Consider the following 25,046-nt stretch of genomic DNA (forward strand, 5'->3'; position numbering starts at 1 on the left):
CTGTGCTCCACGTAGTGATAAAAAGACCAGGTTCTTGGAACTTTCAAGACGTGAAACAAAATCCTGCTTATTCAGCCAATGCTTGTTCATAGAGAAAAGGGGTGCACGGAACCTCTGCGGAGTCTGCTGAAAAGTTGTGTGTCTCTGCAGCAAACACTTTATTATACTTGTTGTCCATGATGAAACTAGGCTAACACCCGTTTCTGTTGATAGCCCCATAGGAGAGACAAGTTAAGAAGGGTTGCTTTCTCTGTAGAAGCTGTGGCCACCTTTAAGAACTTTCCAGAAGCAGCTTCTCAGAGGACCTGCAGGATCAGTTTGTGGTTCATCTATGAGGCAGGAACCATCTCTGCATGGCTGTGGCTAGTCAGAAGGTCAGGTGCTAAGGAAACCTCGGACCTAAGGACAGGAGGCAATAGAGATGGGGAGGGGTGAGGGACCTACAGGTTAACTGTTGAAGCCTTTGACTTTTTTTCTCATTCGCTCTTTCTAAGGAAAAGAAACCACAGTGGGGCTTCTTTTAGCCCCGGTGGACATTCAGATCGACTGCTTATTATTGTAACTTTTATTACGTATGCTCTGTAGCACTGTCATGGAAAATGGGGAGGACTTGGTGACCACAGACATACTCCCAAACTCTGAAATTTGCTTCTAGTGAGGGGAATGTGGTCACCATGCTCTGAGCTCCTACAGAGACTTCCCACTGAAATAACTGGACAGAACAGTCGCCATTTATGCTTAAAAACTCATCAAGAGGACTTCTATATAAGACCGCACTGCTCCTGCTAAAGATTTTGGTTCAGTTTCTAGTACTTACACGATGACTTACAGCTGTCCACACCCCACGTTCAGCGGACCCACTGCCCTCTTCTGGCCTCTAGCAGCAGCAGCAGCAGCAGGAGGAGGAGGAGGAGGAGGAGGAATGCACAGAGTTCATACATTTAGGAAAAATACTCATGCACATAAAAAAGTCTTAGAAACATATTTAAAAATCAAAGAACTAAATTTTATTTTAGTTCGTTACACAAAAAGGAATTATACAACATCCCCTGACAAAGCACACCTCAGAGCCATGAACTGAAGCTGATCACAGCCTGAGAGGTTGATTGGCGTATGACAGTTACCCAGCCGCCAAGGCCCCAAGGCTGTTGGCCTTGGCAATGCCCTTGGCATTTAGAGAGTGGAAGAGCCACTACTGTAGTCTTAGCTTAGAGAAAGGAGAGCAAGGCGGAGCAGGAGTTCAGGGCTAGCCTTGGCTATACAACAAGTTTGAGGGCAGCCTGGACTATATGAGATCCTATTTTTAAAAAATGAATTTAAAAAAAAGAAAAGAAAAAGAAAAGGTAGAATTAGAACCACAACTTAAATTTTTAGTAATTGTTTGTTTCTAGATTTTTCTATTTCTGAGCTATAGTTAGTTAACTGAAAACTCAAAAAAACCAAAAATTCAGAGGGTCCAGTGTATCATACTTTACTAGTGGAACGATCACATTAAAATGTGTAGGAATGTACTTTTAAAAGTAATATGTTTATGTCTACATATCATACATAGTTCAATATTATCTACAATGTTAGAGGAAGAATGAGTTTTTTTTAAGCACTAGTATTTAGCTTCATAAACAGAATATTCCCCATCCACAGACCAGGCTGATGCTATTTTTTCGGGTAACTGGATGTTTCTGGCAGAGAATAGACTCAAGTTTGACCGATAGAGCACAATGCTGAGGCCTGCGTGCCCTGCTGCTTTATGTGCACGAGTGTGCACCACCCACTGAAGGTCCAGGGAGCGTGAGTAACTTCCACAGGGTCAGAGTCCGTGGATCTGGGAATTGAGCGCTAAGACCTACTTTACAAATGCACGAAGAAGTCCAGACATGTTGGAGGGCAAATCCTAGAGACCCTTCTAGGCCCCTGAGAGTCTGTTGCTGGGATGAAGAGGAGAGCTTGGAGTGTGTCTGGAAAGATAAGTGGGAGACCACGGACCCGTGTCTTCAGCTGGAGCGCACTCTAAGCCACCCTTCCTCTAGGTTTGCAGTGGGTTTGCTGGCTAGCTCAGCCTGGCCTCTCTCATCTATTCGTCACAAAAGAACCTTGAATCTATAGTGAATCAGAAATAAAAATCACAATGGTTCCTGGTAAACGGATCTGTCTTGTAACCTACTTGTTCCCTGAGGACTAAGAAGGGGGTAGGCTAGCCCCTCAGCGTCCATCTTGTGCTGTCAATAAACAGAGAAAAACAAGTCTCTAGAGCAGTAGTTCTTAACCCTCCCCATTCTGCTTCAATACAGCTCCTCATGTTGTTGTGACTCCAACTGCAAATTACTCCATTTTCTCCCTAACTGTAATTTTGCTACCGTCATGAACGGTAACGCAAATACCCGATCTATGACTCCTGAGGAGGTTGCCACCACAGGGTGAGGAACTGCTGTAGCGCGCGGGCGAGAACATAAATAGGGCTCAGAGGCTGAGAGCACAGCTAGCTGCTGCTTTAGACAAATATTCTGATGCCAGCATTTCACAGCTGACAGACACATCCAGCAGCCATCACTTGTGGATCCAACACTTGGAAGATGGAGTTTAAGATCACCATCTAAAGCCACACACATACTGTATTTAAGGCCAGCCCAGGCTACAGACCTGTCTCAAGCAAACACCCGTCTAGTACAGTAAGATACTGATGACATAGGTCTGCAGGGAAAGACCCTGCCGCCAAGCCTGAAGACTTGGGTTCGATTCTTAGGACCCACATGGTCCAGGTTAAGAACCAATGCCCAAAAGTTGCTCTCTGGCCTCCACACAAAATGTTAGTGTGTATACATTCACCCACGTGCTCATACTTGTGCAAGTGTGTATACACACATACACACAATCATAACTTAAAAATATGCATTCCTAAACACTTGCTTCGAATGGTGAGGAGGACCGATTTTTTTTTTTAATGTGACCAAAATATCTTGGACTCTGAGTCTTGATATTATTCTTTTAAATTCTATTATCTTTCTCATGTTTTTACAAGGTGTTGATTCTTGTGTAATATTATTAAATACGTATGCTGATCTAAGGAAAAGTCTTATTTTCTCTAGAATGTCTTTGAAGGAGAAACACACTTTCTTTATGCTAATGTAGCTAAATCTGGGAACATTGTTAAGGAACATTGTTAAGGTCCTGAGTCTACACACTTCACCTGCTGAGAATGGTCAACTCTCCCTGGCTCCTGGGAGCACCATTTAGTCCTCTGGGCCTCCCTGAGATGGGTCAGGAAACTGTCACCTCTTTTCTTTAAGATTTATTTATTTATTATATGTAAATACACAGTCGCTGTCTTCAGACACGCCAGAAGAGGGCATCAGATCTCATTACAGATGGTTGTGAGCCATCACATGGTTGCTGGGATTTGAACTCAGGACCTCTGGCAGAGCAGTCAGTGCTCTTAACAGCTGAGCCATCTCTCCAGCCTTGTCCCCTTTTTCTTATGCTGCTAAAAAAAGGATGGCTTTTTATGTTTTTACTGTAATCTTTTTTTTTCCTTTTTCTCTCACTCAGTATTGGAGACAGAAGCCTGGAGTCTGTCTGGCGCATGCTAGGCAAGGCCTCCACTACTGAGTTATATCTCCAGCCCTGGGTTTTAGGATTTACATGGTTGAAAAAAATTGAAATGTTTTGATCACATGCCTAATATGAACTTCAAATTTATGTCTGTAAATAGTTTTTGGGGCATGATCTTTCACGTGTTTATGTGTGAATGCCCCCAAGGCTGCTCTTATCTGACAAAAAGGTTTTAATGAGATTGCAGTAGGGACTGTCTGCTAGGACTAAAACACTTAGCTGCACACGCCTTTGACCCCAGCACGGAGCAGGCGGAGGCAGGCAGACCTCTATGAATTCAGAGCCAACCTGGTCTATATGGTAAGTTATAGGACAGCCAGGTTCCACAGAACAAGCCTGTCTCAAACCAAAACAAAACCACACACACATATACACACACCCCAAACGAACAAAGACTAAAACTATTATTATCTATTATCTGCATCTATACTGGGAAAAAAAACACAATTTCAGAAGTTCAGAGGGCCAGAAGACCAAATGGTTCTCCCTGAGGACAGTCAGTTTGATCGAACTCATTGCAGCTCAGTGGCTTTCTCTTGGTAGTAAATGACATTCTTTCTTCTGCTGGAAACTTTCCTCTCTCTCTCTCTCTCTCTCTCTCTCTCTCTCTCTCTCTCTCCCTCCCTCCCCCCACTCCTCCCCCCACCCCTCTCCTCTCTCTCTTCTTTCCCTTCCTTCCTTTTCTTTCTTTCTTTCTTTCTTTCTTTCTTTCTTTCTTTCTTTCTTTCTTTCTTTCTCTTTCTTCCTCTCTCTTCCTTTCCTTCCCTTTCTTTCCTTCCTTCTTCCTTCCTTCTTTTTTTTTTTTTTGAGACAGTATAGCCCTGGCTGGCCTGCAATTTATAGAGATCTTCCTCCAAGTGTGCTGGGATTAAAAGCCTACACCGCCATGCACAGCCCTGACGGCATTTATTTATTTATTTTTCCCTTTTCAGTACTTTTATTGTTGGACAGGCATTTACAACGTTCCATTCATAGACCTAGAAACATAAAAATAGACCTTCTTTCAGCTTATAAAAGAAATATATAAGAACGTTTGACACAGACACATCATGACCGTATGTACAGAGACAATGGCACCCTCTCTAAGCACCAGACTTTCCAGTATTTCTTTTTCCCAATGGACGTGTTGCGGGGAGACCAGAAAATGTGACTACTTGACGCCTCTGCTTCAGTTTCTCATCCGGACGCAATCGACCCCGAGATGATGTAAACAGTACAGTGGTACAAAGGGCATAGAAACCATTCTAAAGCTTCTTAAGAAAACCAGAAGATATAGCAAAAACCTTAATGGAATAAAACTTTCAAAAGATCAAGCTCAAAGCCCTGGAAACTCGAAAGGGGGGGGGGGAGGAGGAGTAGAGGTCAGGAGAGCAAGAAAGCTAGGGGGGGGGTTAGAGCATCGTGTTCTGAACTCTCTATCTGGAAATATAAAGTCATAACTGATTCTTATAAAATATAATTGCTAAAGCTACTATAAAATTCAGGTCTTTAAAGTACCTACTGATGTATCAAGCACCAAATAGATATATAGATTTTTTTTATTTCCAAAAAGAAAGTTTTTATATTATCTAAACCCTTCTTAAGGAATGAACATCTTGAAATGGGGAGGGGAAGGGGGAACAAAAAGCTATAAACCTTCTTTTAAAAGATGAAAGTGCTGTAATGGGATTTGTTCTTCCTGCCTGGATATCCATTAGAAGGTTAGGCCCTGGAGCAAGTTTACCCTGTCTCATTGGCATGAAGGGCATATTAACCACAAAGGGTGTTTCCGAAGAGGTTCTAAGATTCCGCCATGGACTGTCAGGGAAGGGGGAATCACCTGTGGGTGAAGATGCAAGGTTGATGGGAAAACCAATGGTTGCCATGGCAACCCCGTGAGACTCCCCTCCCCCACCATGTACAACACACACACACACACACACACAGCCCCATTCCCTGCCCCTGTAAGCCAACCAAACTCCCATCTCAAATATAGATTCATACATCTAAAAAAAATCTGTTTCTCAGAAAAGTTTATTCTTAGCATGAGCTTCTTGTTGGCCATTTATATATAAATATAAAGTCATTGTGTTCCGCTCTCCGTGGAGGGCCAAAGGCTGTGCCCTTACAAGATGGCGCTGGTTTCAGGTGCCATGAATCAGCTCAAGTGTGGTAAATAACCACTGGGCGCATGCGCAAAGAGTGGTTCGAGCCAAGTCACCGCCCATCCCGGGGCGTCACGATCAGGCCACTAGTGGGCAGCCAATCACACAGCGACACGCCACCCTAGGGGATATAAATTGGAGTGCTTTCTCCTGCTCAGGGTCTTCCTCTTCAAGATGCAATAAAGGTTTTGCTGCAGAAGGATCCTGGTGTTCCTTGTGCGTTCTTGCTGGCGAGATGGTAGCGCGGGACAGCTCTCTCTGCTAAAGGTTATATCCTCATTTTCAGACTGAGTTACACCTAACACTGTAAAATTCTCATCTATCTGTACCCCTGTATCTCAAGGAAAATACAAAAAAATTGTGTTTTTTTTCTTCTCTCTCCCTCTAAGTGATTAAAAAAAAAACATTTACAACTGGGAATACAGCCTAGAGTGCAGAGTGCTTACCTACGTGTGTGAGAGCCTAAATTCAGTTCACAGCACTGCGGGAAAAGTCATTTTATAAAAGGTATATTGAGGTATAACTTAGAATAAACTGCACTAAGTATAATTTGATAGATTTTGAGGTATGGTCATGCCCTGGTGCCATCTCTGTAACCGAGCCAATGAGTTTGTTACCCTAAAATATTCTGTTCGCCACACCTTCCCTTACGCCTCATTACCAGTTGCTCTTGACATTTCTAGTTTCGTAGAATTAATGCTGGATGTATTTGTTTTTGGACCTCCTCCCACAAGAAGTCTCCGTCTGTCTATTGGCAGTTTTGTTGCGGTAAAGGTGGAGGTCCCGTTCTGGGACCCGGGGTGCTACTCCTTGGGTCTATGAATTAAAAGCCTCCTTCACGGTCACTGTCGTGCAAGAGTTCTACATTTTACTGAGTTTTTTTGAAAAGCAAATGAACCAAACGTGCATCATCCCACGGACAATGACCTTCTGCCACTGTTTGGATCTAAAATGTCCCCGAAAGGCCAATGTGTGGGAAGACTTGATCCCCAAACCCCGACACTGCTGGAATACACTGGAAGCTTTAAGAAGTGGGGTCCGGTGGAAGGAAGTGACCTCACTGGGTGCGTGCCTTCCTCGCTCTGCTTCTCCACCCACCCTGGGAGGTGGGAACCGTTTTCCTCAGCCCAGCCGTGTTGGTGCTCATCCTGGCCCCGGTCCCAGAGTAAGCTGCTCAAAGCGGTGAGTCAGAATAGACCCTTCCTTCTTCAAACTCCTCAAGCCTCAGGTATCACGAGCAGTGACAGAAAGCTGATTAACACATTTTCCTTTACGAAAACAAAACCTTTTAAACACGTTCTCAAAGGTGTAACCATGAATGTGCCCCTTTTTCTTTTCTAGGTCAGCTTCCTCCCTTGCCCCAGAACACACTTGGTTTTTCTTAGAGGAAGAGGCTTCCAGCTCTCCTGCGTTCTGCTTTCCCAAGGCTGAAGCGACTCCCTGGAGAGCAGAGGTCTGTGGACCACCCTACATGGGCAGAAAATGCCAGGGTCTGGCTGTGTCTCCCGTTACTTGAAATTTGATTTGGCTTTTGTACTTGGGACTAATATAACCCTCATCAACGGAGTCTTTCTGATCTCAGCAAGCCAGGGGTTGGAGGAGGCCCTCTGAGCAGCCTGGGGGGTCACGCAGGGTTCTTTTTGTTGTGGCGACCTCTGCCTCTGCGAATTGCCGCTCAGGGGCGGTTCCCTGTGCACTCTGCTGGGATGGGGTCGGGGCGGGGCGAAGACATCAGGCCTGAAAGCTAAGGCTGAAGGCTCCAGACTGAGGTAGTGCATGAAGCCCACGCCAACCCTTTCTGTCTTGATGATTTGTGAAGCAGTACCGCCCTCCTGCCTTCATCTTGTCTAGCTGGGACCTGAGGGGGACTCTGAGCCTGGGAGCTCACCCGCCCTCGTCCTGGTCTCAGCTCAACCCTGGTCAAAGCTCTGCCTGGAGTTCCCGCTGCTGTTGCTCCTTAAATGGACTCACTGGGCGTTGGGGATGGGGAGGAAAAGCTCATGTCAATATTCTAAGTCCCAACTTGAGGACACAAGGGGACCCTGGGGGCAAAATTTGTATGTTGAACCCCCAAATTCTAGAATGTAGGAAGAGATGAGCCCTTCAAGAGTAGCTCAGACTGAAGCTGTCAGGGTGGGTCCTAATCCAGTTTTACTGGTGTCATAAGGTGACTAGGCCCCACAAAGGGCTTCCAGGGGCACATAGTGGGAAACTCAGGAGTGGGCCCAGGAGGCGAGGTTATCTAGAGGACCTTTCTAGAGCTGACTAAGGTTTTGCCTTCACAGATGCAACCACCCACGGACTCAATGGATTAATGCAGTGCCTTAGGGGTGAGTCTGTTGTAAAGGCAAGATTGCTTAGGCCTTTTGCATATACGGTCCATACTGCCTAAGGATTCTGTAGCAAGGCCATTGCCAAATGCCTTTACCTTGTACCAGAGCCATGAGCCAAAACAATACTTGTACCCAAGCTGTGGTATTGTGTTATTAGCAACAGAAAATGCACTCAGACAAGTGTTAAAATTTGTATCTGGATACCAGGGGCTCAGGAAATGCCTTTCTCATACGTCTCTGTAAAATAAAAGACCAGAAAAAGTGACCAGGCGTGGAGTGTATAGAAGACAGACTAGAGAGAGCTGGGGCATGTCCTTAGGCAGCTGCGCACCCCAGACACACACACACACACACACACACACACACACACACACACGATTCTGGACCACGTGGTGTTGCTGATGTCCTTACAGCACAAGGTCCTAACTGATCTGGGAGTACAATTTACACCCAGGTTGATCTAACATTATCCAGTTAAAACTCAAACAATTAAAGAAAAAGGCTGGGCTGGAGAGATGGCTCAGTGATTAAGAGCACTGACTGCTCTTCCAGAGGTCCCGAGTTCAATTCCCAGCAACCACATGGCTCACAACCATCTATAATGGGATCTGATGCTCTCTTCTGGTGTGTCTAAAAGACAGCTAAAGTGCATTTATATAAATAAAATAAATATTTAAAACATTAATAAAAATAGGCCGTTAACAATGATCTGCTGTGGAAAAAGGTAAAAACAACACAGCCACTTGCTTTAACACAGAAATAAGAAATCCTGTTAAACATTTATTAATGAGATTTAACTCTGTTGATCACACAATGTCAAACACTAGAAAAATTAATCAATGTATACATATACATGTTTATACAGCAAAATATATACATTTCTCAACAACTCATGAGATTTGTCTCACAAAGTATGGCATGAAACAATCACAGTATTAAGTATTCAAGTAAAATTCTGTTTTAAAATAGCTGCACAGGGGTAAGTAAAACATTGGGATCCAGCCTCCAGAGAGGACAACTCCCGGGATCCAATTTGAAGGTCATCACATAACACAGGCTTGCTTCCATCCAGTGTCTGATCTTTATCCCCACCCCCACCCCGTCCCGCCAAGAACAAAGATACCATAAGAAGAATCAAGCACTTGCTTTAGGGCTCCGCTTAAAGGCCGCTCAGAAGGAAAGACAAGAATTCTGGCACTATCCAGTGAGCCCCACTACCTGGGAGATGGGATTATCATCCGGCTAATGTCATTTAAGTTGATAATTACTGCCAAGAAGTCCAGTAACAAATGCCTAGAAAATGTGTCCCTTTCATAGAAGGTATACATGAGGGGCTGTAATCCTTTTTTAGCAGCTTTGTAGTAAGTCCTTCAGGCTCTGCAGGACACACTGTCACAGTAGAGCGAGCGACTCTGGCATGGGCACTGTGGCTGTGATCACAGGTTTCATGCAGTGACAGTTCTAGCCCACCCCAGTCCATCTGAATCTATAAAGAAACCTCGTTAAACTCAGGAGTTATACAAAATCAGGTGGCAGGTCATTAACCCTTGTCCTTACATATCTGTATAGACATCTTCAGAAATTCCATCTGTCACATATCTTATGGAATAGTAACAAAGGTTCACCAAAAAGCACTTTTAGCTGGGCGTGGCAGCACGTGTAATTCCAGTATGGTAAGTAGAGGCAGGAGAGTTCCCAGGTAAGCCTGAACTACATGAGACCCAAACACGAAAACCCCTAGAAACAAAAACAACCTACTCTTAGCTGATTTGGTGACAACATTCCTATATTTTTAGCTATTTGGGAAACTAAGGATCTTTTGAGCCCAGGAGTTTAAGGCCAACAGGAGAGCTCATTTAAAAAAACAAAAAAACAAACAAACAAAAAAAAACCCAACCAAACAAACAAACAAAAAAAACCAAAACACCAAATATCGTCTTTCCACAGCCCCAAACCATTTTTTTCTAAGTAAAATGCTCTTTCATGTTAACTTTTTGGTGATGATTAATTCCCTGGTTTCCGGTGTGCTAAGCATATACTTTACCACGGATACCCACCCCCACTGTTTTAATTACAAAAATTGATTACATTTATTGTAACAAATGTGTGGGCCAGTGGTCTATCCAGTGAATCTAAGAAGCACACACAAAAAGTACAAACTTGTCACATAGTCCGGGAACCTACTGGCTGACATTGTTCATAATAATGCCTTAAGTGTGTTTGAAATGAGTTCACATCTCAGCAGGCGTATTTGTTTTCTACAAAACACCAGCAGAGCATTTTGTTTTCTTAATTGAAAGAAAAAAGATGTCTCAAATTTTAAGAAATTAGAACTGCTGGGGCTGGAAAGATGGATGTTTATCTTCAGAGGACCAAGGTTCGCTTCCCAGAACCCACAAGGAGGATTACAACCATCTACAACTACATATCTAGGTGACCTGATGCCTTTTCCTGGCCTCTTGGGAGGCACCAGCATGCATGTGGTGCATATATATATATATACCTGTAGGCAAGACACCCATGTCCACAAAACCCCAAAATTTAATTAGAAAATGCGACAGAAACCAACCGTACACACTATATAAAAGAACAGCATAAACCATGGACATCCTGAGCTGTGGCCCTTGCCACTTGGGCAGGGTCCCTAGGAGGCAGATTTCTACTTTCTTCTTGTGTACGGGGACTTTAAGAACCATGACTTGCTTATTCGAAGTTCCCAGTGGCTTGGGACTGAGTGTCTAGGAACCACTGCCGCTAGCTCTGCTGTCCTTCCCGCTGACGTCTCACAGAGCATCCAGAGTGTGTGAGCGGGCTCTGCGCAGAGAGGTGGAGCGGGGCCTTCATTGCTGCCTATTGGGAATAAACAGCTTCTAGGTAGATGGGAGGTGTGCCTACAAGAACCTAGAATTTTCCTCACTTAAATTGTTTCAAAGTGGGACCAACACCAGTGTGTGTGTGTGTGTGTGTGTGTGTGTGTGTGTGTGTGTGTTGAATTTATGGGAGTGCATGCCTCTGATGCATTTGTTGAGGTCATAGGTCAACACCATCATGTCTTTCTATAGGTTCCGGGAATGGAACTGTGGTCTCAGGTCACACCAGGCTTGTCCAGCAAAGTCTCTACCCACCAAGCTACCTTGCAGGTCCCTGTGTGGTGTTTTGTTTTGAATCATGAACCATAGATATTTCTCTTAGGGCAAAGATGCCCGAGATTCATGGCTTCCTCTCTCTTCCACAGCCGACTGGCAACTGTGGAAATGATTTCTCACAGTGGTGAAAGTGTGTTTGCTCTTCTGGAAGTGTGGCAGCAGCCACACCCAGGCACAGGAAACCTGGTTTCTTTCCTCCACAAAGTCTCCTCTTGAGCTCAAGACGGGGCAGGGTGGACTGATCATAATCAAAATGGTTCTGGTCCTTGAACTATATTTTCGCCATTTTGTGAAGCATTTTTTCTTCCAGGCTCATGAGGTCCCTTAAGCCAAGCATGAGTCTCTGTAAATGGGACATGGAGCCCTAAACAGCATCCCAAGGCAGCAGGAGGCAGCTGACAGTCCCTGCTGCTCACTGGCCTGGCCTGGTGGTACAGGCCTGTCACCCCAGCTACATAGGGTGCTGAGGCAGGACATAAGGAGCTCAAGGCCAAACAGTGTGACTTATCAAGATTCTGACTCAAAAATTAAATGAAAGAAAGCAAAGTAGGGGTGGCTCCGTGGTAGAGCACACACCAGCACACACAGGATTCAACACCCAGAACTGGAAGAGAAACAAAAGCTATGCTCTGCCTTCCAATCCGACTCTGCAGACTTTTGCCACCAGTTTGGGTTGATTTTCCAAGAACAAAATGAAACATGAACTGTAAGTTTAGGGCAATGGAGATGTTGGTGTGCCCAGCTGTGGTAGAGCATGCCTGTGACCCTAGCACTCCAGAGGCTGAAACAGGAGACCTGTGAGTTTGAAGCCAGTAGGCTACTTAGCAAGACCCTGCCGAGTAAAGCCAAACCAAACCACACCCCCTCGCTCACGCTGTTCGCCAAAGCTGACAGACCAAGGAGGGACGTGCACCTCCTAATTTAGCTGTCTTTTTACCTCGTCTCCTTCCCCTCATTCTGAGCCAAAGTTGGGGGTTCCCATAGGGACTGGGGGCCCACTGCCCACACAGTGACTACACTGTGTGAGGTGCCAGAGGGCATGCGAACACTCACACTGTCCTTTGTCCTGAGGCAGTGGGGTTGTGCTGGGGTCTCAGTACTGGCTGGCACCCACAGCCACAGGTATATGGCATCCATTGGTCCCTAGTTAGAGGAGGGAAGGGTTAGGATGTACATCTAAGATATGAAGACTGGCTGAATATTTAAAAATTCATAACTCTGATGGCCTACTTGTTCGTTGTACAAAATGGATGGGATGTCCCTACACACCTAGGTAGTTTTATTTCTTAAAGAACCCTACAAACTCCCATAACACACATACTTGAGCTCTAGATATTCGTCGATGCCATACTTGGACCCTTCTCGCCCAAGGCCGGACTGTTTCACCCCACCAAAAGGACACTCCACTGACGAGATCAGTCCTTCGTTCACGCCAACCATGCCCACCTCCAGCTGCTCTGCCACTCTCCAGATCTGGGCTGGGTCCTGAGAGTAGAAGTAACCTAGCAGAGGAACAAAGAGGCAGCTTGAGGAATTCTCGTGACCGTCACCTGTGCCTGTCCCTGAGGATGCCTGGTCACATGGGCCTGGGGCTCTCCTGCTTGTGAGTAAAGCCACAGGCTAGTTTTGTCCACATTTTTATCATCATGTTGGGCTTCTGTTTCTCTCTTGCTGGGGTTCCTTCCAGTCCTACTGGGACTTTGTACGCAGGAGCTTCTACGCTCACTCCTGCTTTTCCACCCGTCCTCCTTGAGAGGACAAGATGCTCTTAAACCTTGCACTCAGTCCTAGTTGTCTATAAAACAAGCCCACATTTCTCAGTGGGCAATCAGTCCTGCCCCAGAGTGTGGGAAAGCGAGCATTTTCGGCTAATTCCTGACTGCAGCTCACAGCCACTGTCTCTAAACCAAGCGTACACATTGCTTACGTTTGCCCCTCCAAAACTCAAGAGTTAGGCAAGGTGGTGCAGGCCTACAATTCCGACACTCTGAAGACAGATTTTTTGTGAGTCCAAGGCCAGTTTGGTCTAAATGGAGAGTTTCAGGTAACCAGGCTTACACAGACAGGCCTTGTCTCAAGCACAACTAAAGCTTAAGAGCAGTGCTGAAGAGGCGGAGACTGGTATTCACTTGCTTCATGACTGTCAGAAAACCCACCTGCTAATCCAACCTCAGCTGCGTTTGCGATTGCGACAGCCTCTTCCTCTTTATCAAACCTGCCAGAGGTAAAGTAGGCCATGAGCAAAATCTGTGAGGTGACAGAGAAAACCAGCTTCATTTTCTCCTGACTCATTTCCTAAATAACTACAAGAAGGAGATCAAGGGTTGCAAAAGTGATCCAAGGGAGAATGAACGGGTGGAGTAAGTGTGGGTATGGTGGCTCAGCCTTCTCCAGGAGCTGGAAATCATCGTGGCCCACCTTTTCTAAGAGACATTGTCCAGCAAAATCCTTTAAGAAAAAGACTACTGGGCTCTGGTTCATTAGTCAAGAGCACGTGTTGCTCTTGCAGAGGACCTGGGTTTGAGTCCTAGTGCCCACAGGACTCACAACTCTTAACTCCAGTCCCAGCAGATCTGACAATCCTCTTCTGAGCCCTTCCTGGTCCTGGATCCAAGTAGAAAATGAAATATTTTCAGCTCACCAATCGGAGAATTATCCAGGCAAATGATCATTTGTTAAGGTGGAATAAGAGATTATACAAGGCTATAGTTCATTTCCTATAGACTGCCAGGATAGAGCCCTTGAGGGCATTAGAAAAATACTCTTAGAAACTGGTGGAGGAAAGTAAGAGGCATCATGGAATCTAAATGAGGGATTTTGATAAATTTTGTGTTTGAAATTGGGTATAGTGCATGCCTATCACAGGGGCTAAAGCAAGAAGGTTGAGAGTTCAAGGCCAGCCTGGGTTGCAGAGAGGGGCCTTGTTTCAAATAGACAAACACTCACCCAAAACTAAAAACACGGATAACACCCTCCACATACCCAACAAAGACAAACGGCAAACACCAAAACTGAAGCTGGGACTAAGGAGAAATCTGGCTCTGTTGGTGAAGGCTGAGTTCAACGCCCCAGAACCTGTAATCAAGCTCAGTTGTGGTGGCCTGTGCTTGTGACCCCAGGTCTAACCAGCCTACTCTACCTGGGGAGCCCTGGATTGCAGTGAGAGACCCTGTCTCAGAGTTTACGGTGGACAACTCCCAAGTAATAATGCCAGGATGTGCACCTGAATACACACACTCGGAAATCAAACCCCAAACGTCATAAACTCAACACTGCTGCTCGACTCCGACTCTGCTATGCGCATCGAACTCTAGCTGCAGCTGCTCCTCTGCCTGCCCAGCCTCTGAAACGGCACAGGACCCCCTCTCTTAGACTAGCTTTCCCTGTCCAGTCTCCTTCCTTCCACCGCTGGAGGACCGTACTTGATGACTGGTGCCAGGGGCCCAAAGGTCTCCTCAGTGATGCAGAGCATGTCCCTGGTGACACTGCTGAGCAGGGTGGGCTCAAAGAAATTTCCTCCACTTTGGTGTCGCTTCCCGCCGGTCACAACCGTGGCCCCTTTGGCAACTGCGTCTTTCACATGCTTCTCCACCTGAGAGATAAGAAGAAAGGCACTAGGGAAGGCTGCATAGGGACAGTTCCCAAACTGTACAACCTCTCAAAATGTTAAACAGCAAGAACCAGTCAGGATTCAATTCCTGGGACCCACATGGTGGAAGGGAGAGAGCCAACTCTGGGAAGCCCTTCGTGTCTTTGAGCTTTGTCTTTACTGATGCTGGTCTGCTTGTCTGGGTTGAAGAGGTGTTTGGATAGATCTCAGATATAGAGGCATTGCCTACCCATGGTAGATGTTCTATCTCAGAAACGTGTTCTTAGCTGATTTCACTGTCAGTAGCATCATACAATATTCGATACAAACCCAGATGGTCCAGCATGCTGCATACCTTGCCTATATGGGGTGTGTGTGTGTGTATGTGTGTGTGTGTGTGTGTGTGTGTGCGCACTCACTATATATGGCATAGCCTAGTACTCCAAGGGTGATGATGAATGAAACAACCTAAGATGGAATGATTCTGGAGAGACAGCCAACAATCCAGAGGCATTATAGGAGATCTGAGGTGATTGCTCAGTGGTTAGAGCACTGACTGTTCTTGCTGAGGTCCTGAGTTCCCACCTACCACATGGTGGCTCACAACCATCTGGGAACTGAGTAACAATGTACTCATATACAACATAAATAAATAAAATCTTAAAAAAAAAAAAAAAAGAAAAAGGTTTGAGGCCATCCTTGGGTACATGGCAAGTCTAAGGCTAGCCTGGGATACATGCAAACTTGTCTCAAAAGCACTGACTGTCCTTGCAGAGGACTGGAGTTTGGTTCCTAGCACCAGTGTGGAGCAGCTCACAAGCATAGCTCTAGCAAAAGCTCCGAGAACTCTTAACCTCCGAGTCACCCCATTGGCCCCTTACTTTCTGACTCCTGAAAAGGTTTTTTTTTTAGACATTAAAGCAAACCATGGATCATGTGTGATATGAACGCCGAGAGACAAGGAATCAGCAAACCGAGCGTGGGGAGGGTAGTGGGGGCGGGGCAGGCGAGGATAGAATATGATGAAATCCATGTATGAAAACGCCAAGACAGAAAGCTGAATTTTAATGAGAACTTATTAAACCCGGAGCTAGTGAGATGGGTCAGCGGGGGAATGTGCTGCTGCCAATGCCGGGGCCCGAGTCCTGTCCCCGGGACCCGTGCCTAGAGACGGGACTCTAGAGCTTGTCCTTCGACCTCTGTGCTGTGGCACACGTGTGCCCTCCTTCCCCATGCTCCCACTCAGACACACTGAGTGAAAAGCTGAATTAAAAAAATGAGGCCAAAGCCAAACAAACGCTAGTGTAATGGGGGAGGGGGGATCTCACCCTGCTAGTCCTCCAGGCTGTGATGTTCAACAGACAATTCCTTTCTAAGAGTAGCTTCCTCAGCCTCCCCTAACCTGCCATGTTATTTTCTGGGTGCCTTTGTTAGAATTCTTCTGGAAGAACATGGAGAAAATAAGCTATCGCCACTAGAAACAGAAAACACAGGGAGGCAGAAGCCCCAAGGAGCCCAGTGTCAGGGTCTCAGGCGGATCTGGAAAACTGACCACCATTATTTCCAAAACAGCCTTGCTGGGGACCCTATGGAAACCCATTTATGTAACAAAGCCTTTGAAACTGATATCACAAGATTTCCTTAATGCAGATAATAAAGCCAGCTCACCTTTTCTACAGCTTTCTCATTAATTAACGGCCCCTGAGTTGTTCCTTCCTCAAATCCGTTGCCTACACGCAGGCCTGTCTTCATTGCTTCTGCAAACTTCGTTACAAAGGAATCGTGGATACCCCGCTGTACCAAGAATCGGTTTGAGCAAACGCAAGTCTAGACAGGAGACAAAACCAATCCACAGTTAGTTTTCCAGAAGCGGCTGATCGAGATGTCAGACAACCCTTCTGGAGGTGGTTCTCATCCCTTCCGTGTTCTCCCCGGGTGAGGGACAAAAGCACTGAGTGCTCACACGCACTCCAGCTCTCCATAGCAACCACCCACCTACAGCTCAGCACCAGAGTGAGCGTTAATAGCTGTGTGAACAAAAGCCAAATGACTACAAAAGCAGAAATCCAACATGCTATCAGAAAGCAGATGGGGTAGAGCTGAGGCCGTGTACTTCCTGAGGAGCAGGGATGCAGCCGAAGTAGCAGAGAGCGGAGCGTCGGAGGAATGAGGTCAAAAGATAAATCACGTCAGGAGTTTGGCTGAACCTCTAATTTCCAAAACAGATAACGGCCTTTCTTCTGGGGCCAGAGAAATGGTTCAGCAGTTATTACTGCTCTTGAAGGGGACTTGAGTGTGGGTCCTAGAACCCACATTCACAAGTGCCTGAAACTACAGGTCTACAGGGTTCAGTGCCCTCTTCTGGACACATATGGTTACACACTTATGCATATAATTCAAAATAAAAATAAGGGCTGGAAATGGAGCTCGGTAGAAATGCTTGCCTGGCATACAAGGGCCATGGGTTCTATTCCCAATTCTGCCAGCAAACAAACAAACACACAAACAAACAAAAAACCCCAAACCAGAAAATTAGGAAGGGGTCTGGAAAGATGGCTCAGCCGTTAAGAGTATTTGCAGGGAACCAGGTTCAGTTCTTGGCACTTGCATGGAAGCTTGTAACAGTCTCAGGGGCTCAGACATCCTCTTCTGGCCTCTGAGGATGTTGGACACACATTGCACACATACACACACGCAGGAAAACACACTTTTAAAACAAAAAGTATTATTTGAAAGCTCATAAACTTAAGACCATCCTTCACGTCAGATTAAATTATTGAGACTCTTGTTTGTTTTATGTCCACTAGAGTTCACATTTTAAAATGATAAAATATAACCATAATGTAGGAGATGTAGTTATCACTGATAACTTTTCTCACTGTTTCCCTTGTAGAAATAAGTACATGCATAATTGATTGCATTCTATGAGTTTTTATTGACTTAACAGAGTTCAAAGCCATAGTTTTGTAGAAGTCTGCTGACATTTTGTGTTTGCTTAAAAATTCTAATTCTGCAAACAAACAAACAACAAGCTATTTAGGTTTTATGAAAAGGTAAAGCTGACGACCAAAAGTCAGAACACAGAGGTAAAGTAATATAGAATAATGCTCATCACCATCTCTCTCTCTCTCCTTTCTTCTTTTCTTCCTTCTTTCTTTCTCTTTCTTTTTCCTGACAGCTAGTATTTTATTCAGATCGAAGTCTCACTACAGATGGTCCAAGAACATTCAAATAAGAACTCGATTTGGAAGTTAAAGATTGGTCTTCAAACATCATAGTCAACAACGCCACATTTGCATATAATCTCTCTGATACAAAAACCACATCCACAGCTCCATGGCCACCAAACCATTCAGCACAGCTTCCTTAACTGTAAGGTGTCTGCAGCTACCAGTTTTAACACTCTGAATAGCCGACAGCAGGAAAATAGGGTCTATAGGACCTGTCTTAGTCAGGACAAATCATCACAACCAAGAAGCACATTGGGGAGGATGGGTTTATTCAGCTCACACTTCCACATTGCTGTTCATCACCAAAGGAAGTCAGGACTGGAACCCAAGCAGGTCAGGAAGCAGGAGCTGATGCAGAGGCCATTGAAGACTGTTGCTTACTGGCTTGCTTCCCCTGGCTTGCTCAGCTTTCTTTCTTACAGAACCCAGGTCTACCAGCCCAGGGATGGCACCACCCACAATGGGCTGGGCCCTCCAACCTAGATAGATAGTTAAGAAAATGCCTTACAGCTGGATCTCATGGAGGCATCTCCTCAACTGAGGCTCCTTTCTCTGTGATAACTCACTCCAGCTTGTGTCAAGTTGACACAAAACCAGCCAGTACAGGACCAAGGTCACCCAGTCTTTTAGTTCCTAGGTTTATGTCCGAACTCTTGAAGGTGCTGCCAGATCTGACATCTAGGGCTTCTAGGCGAGTGTCAGCCCATTCGGTCCCTCAGAACAACTGCACACGATGCTCATGTTGCTCCCAGTCTCCTGCATCCCTCCTTCTTTCCTATACAGCGGGGACCTCATGCTTCAGCTGTTGGATGCTGCTTTCTAACTGGAGAGGTGACTGGGTTGGTTCAGTAAGGACCAGGAGGGAAAAACCATGACAAGTTGATTCAAGAGCTGGGAGAAAGAAGTGAGGAAGGGTTATTTTATAAGACCAGGCATTGGGGAGATGGCTCAGTGGGTAAAAAGAAAATACTGTATAACATGTGGACTTGAGTCCAAATCCTTGGTACCAACATAACAAAGTTAGATGTGGCTGCTCTTGCTTTAGTCCCGGCACAGTGGGGATAGATGAAAATGTCACCTTGCTGGCCTCTTAAGATCCAGGTTCAGTGAGACCCGTCTCAGGGGAATAGGTAGAGAGTGACAGAGGTTACCAGGCACCCTCCTCTGCCTTCTGCACACACTGGAAAGGTGTCATGGGCCTACATGCATGTACACTCACACATACACCATACACATATACATAAATGAAAACATCTGCAAATCTGGCACCTTTCTGAAGCTCTTACTTCTCTTTGGACTATTCAAGCCTAACTCGTGCCTGAGAGGAAGTACTTAGTAAATGCTTGCTACAAAATGACTGATCGGATAAAGAGAGGCAAGGTGGTGGGTGACCTTTGTAAAACACCCCCTTACCCCAACACTAAAACATCCTCATGGCTCACCTGCCCAGCATTCCTAAACTTAGATGCCATTGCTCCTGTGACAGCCTGGTCCACGTTGGCACTGTCAAAGACAATGAACGGGGCGAGGCCACCCAGCTCCATGGAGACACGCTTCACAGAATTTGCTGCATGCTGTAGCAGGATCTGCAGGGGGGGGGGAGGGGCAGTAGGAAAGAGAGTGTGAGCTTCCAAATCAATGGCCAGGGGTTACTGTTTGCATAGACACTTCCTTCCTCTGATGGCTCAGATGTCCAAACAGTGGTGACAGTTTTAGCTGAGTGGGGTGTTCATTAGGGGTTGGGCTTAGCTCAGCAGGGAGGTCATGGGGAAATGTGTTTGGGGGATGTTTCTGGTCCTGGACCCTTTCTCTCTCTGTTTCCTGGCCACCAGAATGAAAGCAGCTCTTCTCCACCAGTGCCCCCTGTCATACTTCTGCCCCTCACAGGGATAAGAGCAAGGGCATCAAATGACCGTGGATGGGAACCTCCCACACCAGGAGCCAAAACATCCTCAAACACCCCTCCCATGTTACTTTCTCATGTATTTTGCAACAACAGAAAACTAACCTATGAACATGTAACATAGGTAGCTAAACCTTTGAAAATTTAAGGTATGCACAAGGTCCCCTTGCTTTAGATATCATTTTGTGTAAGAAAGAGGAGACGTGAGAATATGTATTTTTAATATATTTACATTTATTCTTTGAGAAGTTCATACATGTACACAATGTATTCTGGAGGATATAGATTCTTATTTTGTTAGATTTGATTTTTAAAAAACCGACTAGGAAGGTGGAAGGGAAGTAAAAGCAATCACAGAAGGGGAGGAAGGACTCAGCGACTTCGTGAACAGAGGTCGGGCGGGCAATGGCAAAGGTGAGCAACGTCACACTGTGTTGAGTTTTAAACCATACCACGAATTCAGCAATGACAAGTGGATCTCTGTGAGTTCAAGACCAGCCTGGTCTACATAGCAAGTTCCTGGCCAGCTGGGGCTTTGCAGACCTTGTCTCCAATAAAATTAAACAAAACCATAAAACTGTAACTTTGCACCCGATCAGTAGGAAGCATTAGAATAACATCGGTCTGACTCTGACATCACGTACCTTTCCCGTCGCTGTTGAGCCAGTGAAGGAAATTTTGGACACCAGTGGATCGGTACACAGCACCTCTCCCACGTCCTTGGCCTTGGTTCTAGAGCAGGGAATGACATTATAGACACCCGGAGGGATTCCCGCCTGGTTCGCCAGCTTTAAAGAGAAATAGCAAACACACTGAGCAGAAAAACCAACACAGAATCAGAAGTAAGCATGTTCAATCCAGGACACAATGTAAGGCATATGGTTGTCTTGGGCCACAATAAAAACCTACCAAAGAGAACCAGACCTGGCAGTGTATGCCTAATAACTCCAGCTCTCCGTCACAAGCTCAAGGCCACCTTCAATTACAAAGTGAGTTTAAGGCCAGCCTGGGATATAGAAGACCCTATGCCCCCAATATATGTGTGTGTGTATATATATGTGTGTGTGTGTGTATATGTATGTGTATATATATATATGTGTGTGTTGGGTATGTGTATATATATGTGTGTGTGTTCATATATACATGTGTGTGTATATATGTATATATGTATATATGTGTGTGTATGTATGTATATATGTGTGTGTGTGTTGGTATGTGTATATATATGTGTGTGTGTTCATATATATGTGTGTATGTATATATGTATATATGTATATATATGTGTGTGTGTATGTATGTGTATATATATGAGTGTGTTGGTATGTGTATATATATGTACATATGTGTGTATATACATGTGTCTGTATACGTATGTATATGTATGTATATATAATAATATAATATAATTATAACATATACATTATATATATAATGGGCTGATGGCTATTTCAGAGAACCTAAGTGTAGTTCCCATCACCCATAGCTTACCACTCTCCAGCTCCAGGGTATCCTATACACTTTTCTGGTTTGGATATAGTCCTGGGTAGAGAGAAGCATGCAATCGTGCAAGCATGCATGTATTCACACACACACACAAATGTAATCAAAAATTTAAAATATATTAATATCAGCACCAATAATAAAACTTATTTCAGGTCCATATGTATGTGCATGTAGATGTGTGACTATGTGTATATATGTCTATATGCACGCACATATGTGCTAAAGAGTAAAGCCACAGTCTGACCCTGCTAAGCACACACACTATGACTGAGCTACACTCCCGACCCCCCTAAATGAATACACCCAGAAACAGTGTCTTAGGTAAGAGTTTTAGCGCCACCTTCTGCTCAGTCCGTCAACAGACATGGGTTCTTCAAGAAGCGTCTGAGGCAAATCTGGAGCTTTTCGACTGACTGTAGACTGAGGAGTGGGGAGAGGATTGTTTAGAAAAAACCCACAAAGCTGTTCCGGTGGGCCAGAGTTGAGGAAGGGGAGGCACAGACAGGAGGGACTGAGCAGAGGTGAGGATCTGGGGAGGAGGGAAGCAGCCACTGACCACAGCCACCTGACCTGGGGACCTGGGCCTTTCTAGGGCAGGGTTCTGGATCAGGTCTGTCCTGAACTTGTATTTCTGACCCAGATATCAATTTGTAGCCCTCACTGGCCTCAAACTGGTGGCCATCCTCCTGTTTCAGCCTCCCCAGTACTGATATTACTGGAGTAGTTAGCACGGTTTTTAATCTTACTAATCCAAATCAGCAATGCGATAGGAAATTCAAATGTCAGGACATTATTTATGAGAGGACCAAGGGACCAGGTTCTCCACAGCCACAGAGTACAAGTGAATAGAGGCCTGTGGGGTCAGACCTGTGATGAGGGAGACCAAAGAGGGATCCTGGATAGACCCAGAGAAGCCTACAGGTGCTCACGGGACCTGGGACACAGGCAGGCCACCTGGAAAAATGCAGACGCCACCTGTCCGTCAGAATAATTAGAGGGAATACAATAAAAATTGAGAGCCAAAAACCAAAAATCAGAAATGACAACTAAACTACAAGAACACGAGAAAGAAAAGTAACACACAAGACCTTCCTGTTGGCAGCTTTCTGTCAGGATGCTACCACAGGAAGGCGTGGGGGGAGCCAATGGGAGTCAGGGTCTGGTGGGAGGCCTTCTGCTCTGTTTGTTTACTCGGTGGCAGGATCCAGGCAGACACAGATCCTTCTGCCTGAGTTTTTCAAACGAAGTCTTCAAGTGTAGAGGCTTAGCCCCTGGTCTTTAGATCACTAGATGATCTTTAGATCCCTGGGGTAATTAATCTTCACTGCTGGTGTACAGGATAGCCTAGGAGACATGGGACTTGTACAGGAGGCACACACCAACTGTGGGCTGTGAGGCAGACTTAACTTTGCCACATTGCTCTTACTAGGATGTGCTGCTTTACCACAGGGACCATAGCCTGGAACATCCAAAACCGATGACTAAACTAGACCTTTCCTCTTCATAAGCTACTAACTCAGGTACTTCAGTATAGTGACAGAAAGCTGGCTAACACAAAGGGTCAAGAACCAAACAACCAGAAGCACATCCGCTAAGGACTAGTAGTGTGCAAACCACAACTCCTTACAGAACCATTTTCTTACTACCATTAGTAATTGTTTCCGTGGTGTAGGAGTTGAATCCAGGGCCTCGCGCATACTAAGCAAGAACTCTCCCGCTCGGCTGTCTCTCCAGCTCCAGGTTTTAAGTATTGTTTTGAGATGACCACCACTAGCTGTTTTTCTCACTGTGATTAAACCCCAACAAGAAGCAGGTTGGGAAGGCAGGCTTTTCTTGCCTACAGGTTAAGCAGAGATACATTCAAACACCCAAGCCTATGGGGAGCTCTTTACATTCAAATAACCAGAGTGTCAGCCTAAGTTGCCTACGCCAGCCTTGAATTTTGAGATCTCTTACCTCAGCCTCCTGAATACCTGGGATATAAGGCATGTTCCACCAGCCTTGGTAGTGTGCAAACCACAGCTCCTTATGGAATTAAATCTGAGCAAGCAATTTCATGGGCTAGACACAAAGAGTGCCGGTAAAATGTTCAGCAGGTAAAGGGCCTACTATGCAAACCTGGAGACCTGAGTCAGAGCCCACATAAAGGAGAGGACAAACTCCATGAAGTGTGCAGGATACGTACATGTACACACACAATAATAATTCATAAATAGTTTAAAAAAACTCGAAGAAGCAAGTCACGTGAGCATGGCTGGGGAAGAATGTTCCAGAAGAGAATGTTTGCCCAGTACCTGAGTTGGGGGTGAGGTTAGAGGGTATAAGGGTGGCAGGGGCCAGAGTGCAGCCTCTGAAGTGAAGACAGTCAGAGGACGCTGGAGTATGGGAGGTGGCACAGAGCCTTGAAGGCCACAGCAGTGAGTCTGTGCTCCACTGAGTGCCACACGAAGCCATCTGAGAGTTCTAAGCAGAAAACTAGAAACGATCTGACTGCATACGGATTGAACCAGGATCAGACATAGAGAATAAGAAAGCCTGGGGCTGGAGAGATGGCTCAGTGGTTCAGTGCACCGGCTGCTTTTCCTGAGCATCCAAATCAGATGGCTCACCACCACCTGTAACTCCAGCTAACACCATCTTCTGGCCTCTGCAGGTAGTGGAGGAACACAACATACACAGAGCACAAACACACACACACACACACACACACACACACAAATACATCTTTAAAAATGTAAGAGAGGGCTCCTAAATGTGAGAAACACCCACATTTTTAATGCAACGAAAAATGATAAATCAACATCACTTTTAGGGTGTCAAAATGTGACAAACAGGTACCTGAAAATCTCTCCTTTTTTTCTATACCTATCTATCTATCTATCTATCTATCTATCTATCTATCTATCTATCTATCTATCATCTATCTATCTATCATCTATCTATCTATCTATCTATCTCTCTATCATCTATCTATCTATCTATCTATCTATCATCTATCTATCTATCTATCATCTATCTATCTATCTATCATCTATCTATCTATCTATCATCTATCTATCTATCTCTCTCTCTCTATCTATCTATCTATCATCTATCTATCTATCATCTATCTATCTATCTCTCTATCATCTATCTATCTCTTTATCTATCATCTGTCTATCTATTATCTATCTATCTATCTATCATCTATCTGTCTATCTATCATCTATCTATCTATCTCTCTATCTATTATCTATCTATCTATCTATCTATCTATCATCCATCCATCTATCATCTATCTATCTATCTATCTATCTATCTATCTATCTATCTATCTATCTATCTAATAGCTGTGGACTAAGATAGGTGCTCTGTGCACAGTAGGAGACACATGCAGAGAAAGAAATTCCAAAAATGTTTCTTCCTGCCCTTGAGAAGCATCCACCCGGGCATGTGGTTGGTTCTGCATGGAGAAACTCACCTGAGCCAGGGCCAGCGCGGAATAGGGTGTGTCTTCAGCAGGTTTCACCACCACCGTGCAGCCAGCTGCCAGGGCGGCCCCCACTTTGCGGGTGATCATGGCACTGGGAAAATTCCACTAGAAGAACAGAGG

General features: G+C 45.2%; 1 protein-coding gene across 4 annotated transcripts in view; it reads right to left on the reverse strand.

The window, feature by feature from the left end:
* Positions 1-8,843: 8,843 nt before the first annotated feature.
* Positions 8,844-25,046, reverse strand: part of ALDH5A1 (aldehyde dehydrogenase 5 family member A1) — a 29,490-nt gene continuing 13,287 nt past the window's right edge. Inside the window, exons 4-12 of one of the 4 annotated variants that reach the window (XM_080918461.1) lie at positions 24,915-25,031; positions 20,596-20,739; positions 19,491-19,634; positions 16,487-16,645; positions 14,652-14,821; positions 13,386-13,444; positions 12,551-12,731; positions 12,283-12,372; positions 8,844-9,820 (exon numbers count right to left, since the gene is read on the reverse strand). In XM_080918461.1, coding sequence (XP_080774587.1) covers positions 9,721-9,820; positions 12,283-12,372; positions 12,551-12,731; positions 13,386-13,444; positions 14,652-14,821; positions 16,487-16,645; positions 19,491-19,634; positions 20,596-20,739; positions 24,915-25,031 — 1,164 coding nt within the window. In that variant the 3' untranslated portion in view covers positions 8,844-9,720. Of the gene's footprint in view, positions 12,732-13,385; positions 13,445-14,651; positions 14,822-16,486; positions 16,646-19,490; positions 19,635-20,595; positions 20,740-24,914; positions 25,032-25,046 lie in introns of all 4 variants that reach the window. The other 3 variants (XM_080918463.1, XM_080918462.1, XM_080918464.1) reach the window with 3 other exon arrangements.

This window comes from Micromys minutus (genome assembly GCF_963924665.1).
Source record: "Micromys minutus genome assembly, chromosome: 6".
Classification (NCBI taxonomy): domain Eukaryota; kingdom Metazoa; phylum Chordata; class Mammalia; order Rodentia; family Muridae; genus Micromys; species Micromys minutus.